The sequence below is a fragment of the Echinops telfairi genome, unplaced genomic scaffold (assembly GCF_000313985.2).
Source record: "Echinops telfairi isolate 266 unplaced genomic scaffold, ASM31398v2 ScPeMD7_7468;HRSCAF=8506_0, whole genome shotgun sequence".
Taxonomy (NCBI): Eukaryota; Metazoa; Chordata; class Mammalia; order Afrosoricida; family Tenrecidae; genus Echinops; species Echinops telfairi.
Window position 1 is genome coordinate 41,829,060 of NW_022111369.1, and position 7,242 is coordinate 41,836,301.

The 7,242-nt window shown below is 47.2% G+C and overlaps 1 protein-coding gene across 1 annotated transcript in view; it reads right to left on the reverse strand.

The window, feature by feature from the left end:
* FRAS1 (Fraser extracellular matrix complex subunit 1) overlaps nucleotides 1-7,242 on the reverse strand; it is a 593,853-nt gene that overhangs the window by 326,875 nt on the left and 259,736 nt on the right. Inside the window, exon 5 of the mRNA XM_013004822.2 lies at nucleotides 2,812-2,971. Within this exon, the coding sequence (XP_012860276.2) occupies nucleotides 2,812-2,971 (160 nt within the window). The remainder of the gene's footprint in view (nucleotides 1-2,811; nucleotides 2,972-7,242) is intronic.

The following is a 7,242-nucleotide window of genomic DNA, read 5'->3' on the forward strand; positions in this document are numbered from 1 at the left end:
GACATCGCTAAGAGTCAGCATGGACTGGAGGGCAAGGAGTTTGGGTTTGGGTTTCTAGTTCGGGTGGGTTAAGAAGTCTCTGGGTGACTCAAACTATTAAGCGTCCAATTACTCACGGGAAGGCTGGAGCTCTGAAGCTCCTCGGCACCCTGCTTTGGGAAGAAAGGCCTGGCGGTCTACTTGCCTGATGACCCTGTGCACCACTTCTACTCTGCACCCACCGCATGCAGCCCCGGGAGTAGGAGGTGACTCCACGGCCACTGGGTGTCCTGGCTGGACTTGGGGTGGGCCATGAGTTGCCTGCTCCCATCCTGCCCAGGCGTGCTGCCCCGCACCGGCACTGGGTTTGTCGTCTGGGAAAGAGGTTCCCAGGTGCGGAGCAGGTCACCCGGCACTTACGCAAGTCTGCATTCGAGCCTGAGGACCCCTGTATCTGAGGAAGCATTACATGACACACCGCAGGAGACACCGAGGAACGTCGAGGAGCCACAGCGAGTGGGAGGGGAAGGGTGGAAGCGTTTCTTTGTTTCCTTTTTCTTTTCTTTCCTCACAAAAATCAGTTGCCTTCGAGCCAACTCCGAGTCATGGGAATGCTCTTCTGTCATCTGTGAGGTTTCAATGCTCATTTGGGAAAGGCAGATCTTCCCAGGTACCCTTGGATAGAGCGGAGTCTCCAACACCTGGTCAGAGCGGAGCATATGGCCCATGGGCACCACTCACGAACTCCACCCACCACCACGGAGTGCTTCGAACTCAGTGTGACCCTATGCGGCAGCGGTTCTCGGCGTGTGGCTCAGACTTTATCCGATGGTCTTAGGAACCCAGACACCGCTCCTCTAGTCTCCAGGCGGGTCCGCCCACAGGCGGATACACCCACAGACGAGTACCCGGTGTGAAGACTGTTACCCAGGCTACACTATGCTTCGAGACAAAATTTCATTGATTTGTCATTAGAAATAAATATTTCACAATATGTAAGTACATAATGCTTTTGTGATGAATCACTCTGCTTTAATGATGTTCAATTTGTAACAATGAAAATACATTCTGCACATCAGATATTTACATGACGATGCCTAACAGTAGCAACATGACAGTTATGAAGTAGCAACGAAAATAATTTTATGGTTGGAGGTGGTCACAATATGAGGAACTGTATTAAAGAGTCGGGGCATTAGGAAGGTGGAAAACCACTGCTATACAAGGTTTCTGAAGCTGTAAATTGACATGGGAGTGGAGGAGCTTGGTTTCAGACAATCACACAGAAAGCTCTCCCCCTTCTCTGCCTTCTCAGGAGCTGTGACTACAGAGGGGGTTATAATCACCCAAGAGAAAATGTAGACATCAGTGGTCTACAAAATGCCAAGTTTGGAAAAAATCTTAAAGAAAAAATCTCTCTCCCTTAGAGAAGCTGGTGGGTGTGAACTATCAACTCTGCAACTAGCAGTCCAACATGTACCCGATAGCGCCACCAGGACTCTTTAAGAAATTACAAGTGGCTTGGTAGTTTCCTTTCATACCAAGCCCAGAAAATCCTGGAGCCGGCCCTGGTTACCCTCCACTCTCTGTGGTAACAGTGCTTTCGGCAGGTGCCACTCACTCCTGGCATACCAGTGAAGACGGCTCTCGGGCCACGAAGAACCTTACAGACTCAGAGACCCTTGTCGCTGACCCATCTTCAACGCAGCTGTTTCAAACGGTTTCACTTGCAGGATTATTGGGGCCAGCGCAGCTAGCAATTATTTTTGGTGGGTGGCACGTGCAACGTGTACGGCGAGCATTAGCATGCCTTGTAATTCTTGGAGTGGTTCTCCATGGTAAAAGATTGCCGGGATGGTATAAATGGGGACCAAGAAAAAAGGGGGTATATATAGTTCAGTTAAAAGCAAACATAGAGTGCAGATTCTGGATTCTGTTCACTTAAAGAGTAATTCTAATTATTATGTGTCAGGAGAAAGTACAACACAGCAATGACAGGAAGTCCTTTGTATCATAAAGTATGCATTATTTCATTATAAAAAAGAGAAGGGAACATGCATCCCTAAAAAGTACTAAGAGGAGCAAATGAGCCCCGAGTGGCCCCGGGGGAGAGAGCCTGAGAGCTGGGCCCTGGCTTGCTGGACAGAATCTTCTCAGCAATGGTGCAATGCAGACCAATGAGAGCCCTGCTCCCTCCTGTGTGCTCTGAGGAAATGTGTGAAGTCAGCTCATAGGCAGCCAGCAACATGGTTATCCCTGTGGCCGCCGCAGCCGTCCGCTCTGCCTCACAACGGACTAGTCAAAGGCGACCTGCTCGGCAAGGGTTTCAAAGCTGTGACTTTTCAGAAGCAGATCACCAGACCTGTCTTCTGAGAGCCTCTAGGCGGTTTGAACCACCAGCCTTTTGGCTAGTCTTTGAGCTCTGAACCCTTTGTGCCACACTACATAGAGAATTTGATGTATTTTTGTTCTTCTCTCCACAACGAAGGCAGGAAAACTAGCTTGGTTTCAGAGAATCACATGGAAAGCTCTCCCCCCTTCTCTGCCTTCTCAGGAGCTGTGACGACAGAGGGGGATATAATCACCCAAGAGAAAATGTAGACATCAGTGGTCCACAAAATGCCAAGTTTGGAAAAAACCTTAAAGACCAGCTCCAATCTCGCTCTCTCTCTCTGAAACTTTGCTGCTTTCAAAGTGCATGGCTACACACTGGATCCAACAGAATTGGAGTTAGTGACCTTTGAGTTACATTAAGCAAGAAAAGAATAAAGAAAGGCTGGGATGTCAGGCATCCGACCCTCCCCGGCTCTTTCTCTCCACGCTTGTACTCACTCCCAGGGCCCACGCAGACAGGGCAGCAGCTTCCTTCAGGGATGAACTCCAGCTCCCGGGGTCCGCAAGAGAGTGATGGGCATGGCTGGGGGGTGCATCGAACCTCCCCGCGAGCGCAGGAGCACACACTGCATGGCGAGGAGACCCACTCTGACCCATGCTGTGTGTTGGGGGGAGACAAAGAAGCAGGTTAGTCCCAGAAAACAGGCTTTCAAACGCCCCAATGAAAACAACACATCTCTTGCACAAACTGATAGTGGAGCCTAAATGGCTGCCCAGGTCACGTGCACTGGGCTTGCACGATTCTGGGGATTAGGAATGTTCTGATCCAGAGGGCAATGAAAACACTCACTGACCTGTTCTTTCTTTCAATCCTAAAATTTACATCTGAGACTTCCAGAAAAGACCAAAAGCTTGTGAAAGTTTAAAGAGGGGTTTCAAATGGGGAAAATCCATTATTTTTCAATTCCATTTTCCCAAACACTTTGTGAAGTTCCTTCATATGGCGACTGTGTTCTTTACAATGGGCATATAGTCTCCAATACCTCACATTTTAATCCAATCCTGCTACCTTTCTCTGCCTCTATGCCCCCCACCCCCCACCAGCTCTCATGTTCATGCTCACATCTCACTATCTCACTTCCCACCCGCCCCCGCCCCCTGCACCCCGTTCCAATGATCCCGGTCCTGGCTAAAGCACCTGCTCCATCCAGTTCTCCTACAAACTACAGACTCAGCTACACACACACACACACACACACACACACACACACACTAATCCCAATTCATTTCACATCGTCACACAACATACCCAACATTTGTAATGAGTCAGTGGGGACCCATGTTTGAGGATGCTGTACGATTTACCATGCATATAAGAACTAGAAAGTGTCTATATCAGCCATACTCCAAGGTGATGGTGAATGGGAGGAGAACGCTAAATGTAAAAAGCCACATGAATCAATTGCTGAGGGCAGGGGGTGGGGGGTCATTATCAAACTAGGTATTGCTCTCATTCCCGTATATACTCGAGTATAAGCCGATCTGAATAGCAGCTGAGGCGAATAATTTTTCCACAAAAACTGCATTTAAAATGTGCTGAATTTAAAATGAGGCACCCAATTTTTACCACAAAAACTGCAGTTAAGATATACTCAGCTAATATATGAGTATATGCGGTAGCTTAATGAATAAAAATTTTCTTAAGTTTTTCTCCTACAGCATCTTCCTAAATTTTGGATCCTGCTTTCTTTTATTCTATTAAATCTAGCATATATCTTGCCCTGTCCGACGTCTCCCTTCACCCACTTTTCTGTTATCCATCCCCCAGGGAGGAGGGAGCAGGGAGGGAGGGGAAAAATGAGGACCTGATGCCAGGGGCTTAAGTGGAGAGCAAATGTTTTCAGAATGATGAGGGCAATAAATGTACAAATGTGCTTTACACCATCGATGCATGTATGGATTGTGATAAGAGTTGTATGAGCCCCTAATAAAATGATTTAAAAAATCTAGCATATAATGAGATCTGATTCCACCCAAACCATATATGGGGTTCTATGAGAAACATCACAAATTCTAAATGCCCAGGCACTTCTATAATCTGGGGATTACAGCCATGTGTGGCACTGCGACACATAAAAAAGAAATATCCTCTGGCTTCTCCTGCAGCCAGTACTCAGAATAACTTTTCACCTCTCAAGGGCAAAGGAGCCCTGTCTTACCCAGGCAAGCCAAAGCCCCTCCCTTGTGCAAACTTTGCCTGGATGCAAGAACACCATGCCTGACATTTTAGAATTACTGACCACTTGCACGATTACTGTAACCGTGATGGCGATGGGAGGTACTAGTCATCAGTTACTCGCATGAAGACTTCTTTCCTCCCGATGGGTTTACGGGGCTGACAACAGAGGGAACGCACTCAAGCAAGTACAAAGTGGATGGAATCCAGGATTGACTCGGCACACAGGTCCGATCCCAGCTGGCTTTGGAACTGCATCTTTCTAAATCCCAACTTTCAAGCTGTAAAACCAACCCCCAAATCACACCTACTGACACTGAGCGGATTCCAACTGCCAGTGGCCTAGAAGAGAGAGCAAAACTACCTAATCCTCTGGGTTTCTGAGGGCATAAATCTTGATTGAAGCAGACTGCCTCACCTTTCTCCTGAGGAGCTTCGAATTGGTTCAAATGGTTGACCTTTGAGTTAGCACCTCAGTGTTTAACCTACCTTGCCAACAGGGCTTCTCCTTCACTGGCCTATTATAAGGGCTAAACCAGGTTGTGTTCTAAAACAGTCACGTGAGGTGTCCCATCCGCTGCCCTCCTCCCTCCCACTGCCTGGTTCCATAGCCCTCCTGCCCCTTCCACATATTTGTGGTGCTGTGGGTGCCAGGAATGGACACCAATGCGAAGGCCACTTACTCGCCCACCAATTTTCACTTCTGCTTTAATTACGTAGAAAACGTCTGATTTAGGACGGCATAGGAATGAGCAAGCCCACAGCGAGTGACTAATACAAGACCAGGAACAGCCGACCTTCAGACTAGAAAGGCCACAGCATCTAGGCAAGGGAGGAACCGTCAAAGGAAAACGGACTGGTCTGATGAGCTAGAGGCTGAAAGTCTGTCAAAATGCTTTATAAACCAAATCAAAAGGCCAAGGACAAACTGATGAAAAACGTGTGCAAATTCTATCAACTAGAATGGAACACTGATATAGAAAAGCACTTCAAACAATAAGAGGCAATTAGCCCCACTGAAAATATTCCAGGTTGTTCCATGCAAAGAAATAGTAATTAAAATGAAAATTGGATTCATTATAAAACATACGTATTAAATATTGGGAGACTTATAGCTCATAATACTTAGTTCTGGTGATGCTGCCATCAAATGAATTCCCATCCACAAAGCTGACCCTTACCATGGAGCAGGAGGGGGCGTGGGGAGGGGGTGGGAGATTTCCAGAGTCATCGCACAGGAGGCTACATCACGGGGTTTCTCAGGAGCCACTGAAAATATGAACTCAAACTGACAGAAGATTTCACAAGCATCGATATGCCAAATCTTCAGATGCCTTCCTCAATTAACTTTGCATTTAAAAAGTTGTATGAACTGACGATTGGATTAAAAAACTGTGGTACATACATACAATGGAGCACTACACATTCCTAAAAAGCAATGATGAAAGTATGAAGCACACTGCTACATGGGAAGAACTGGAGGAAATCATGCTAAGTGAAGTAAGTCAAGCACAAAAGGACAAGTACAACATGAGTCCGCTGAGGTAAGCGTTAAAAAAAAAAATGCAAAAGGGGCATAGGGAAAAAGCTACTGTATACAAACATTCCTGGGGTGAAGACCAGGTAATACAGCAGGGACCAGATCAAATACAGGGATACACATGGTAGACAACTAAAAAGGAGGTGGGGAAAGGAAAAAAAATAATAAAAAAGAAACGGGTAGCGGGGGCACAGGGCACTAACCCACTCAAGGGGAGGGTATTGTTTGTATCTCCACAGGGAAAGAAGGACCAGACTTCAACCCAGTGCTCCAAGATGTGAATGCAACATGCCTGCGTGCAGTAGGAAACCAGTGGAGAAGTCTGGGGGGGCCGGCCCCAATCCCAAATACTAAGTGCCCCTTCCCCCAGAAGAATTGATTTCAAAAGACAGCATTGAATTTGCAGCTCCAGGAAAGGGACATATCTGATCGGAGCACACGAGCGCAAATGACAGGGAATGAGGAGGAAGTGCAGCACATCCTGGCCCACCAGGCCTTGAGGAAGATGTTCCCAATTAGAGCAGGCAGTCCAAAGAGAGGACCACATGGCCAGTCCCACTATGAGACATGACGCCCCTCACTGACTCATAGCCCTACAGGGGACAACACCAGAGACACAGTGTGGGAACTACACCCTATCTGATCCCGCCACACCAAGGCAAAACACCAAGGGGGTGCAACAGAACAGCAAGGGCACAGAGAAGCGAGGTCCCCAGGGAATGCAGAAGGTGGACTCTAGGGCCAGGGCATAGTGCCCCAACAAACTGGACAGGAAAACACTCCTAAAGGCCAACAAACAATCCTTGAACTAACTACAAGCTTTTCTTTCTTGTTGTGTTTTGTTTTGTTGCTTGTCATTGGTTTGTTGTTGTTGTTGTTATTTTGTTGTATATTGTTGCTTGGTTTTTCTCTGTCTTGTTTTTGTGCATGTTATTATCTCTAAATAAGATAGGTTGGATGAACAATCCGGAGGAGAAAACAATGGGACCGACAGTTCGGGGAAGGGGGCGGGGATATGGGAGAGGGGGAAGTTGGGGGAAAGGAAGTGGTGTTAACAAACCCAGGGAAAAGGGAACAACAAGTGATCCAAATTGGTGGTGAGGTAGATGTGGGAGGCCTGGTAGGTCATAATCAAGGGTAATGTAACAAAGAG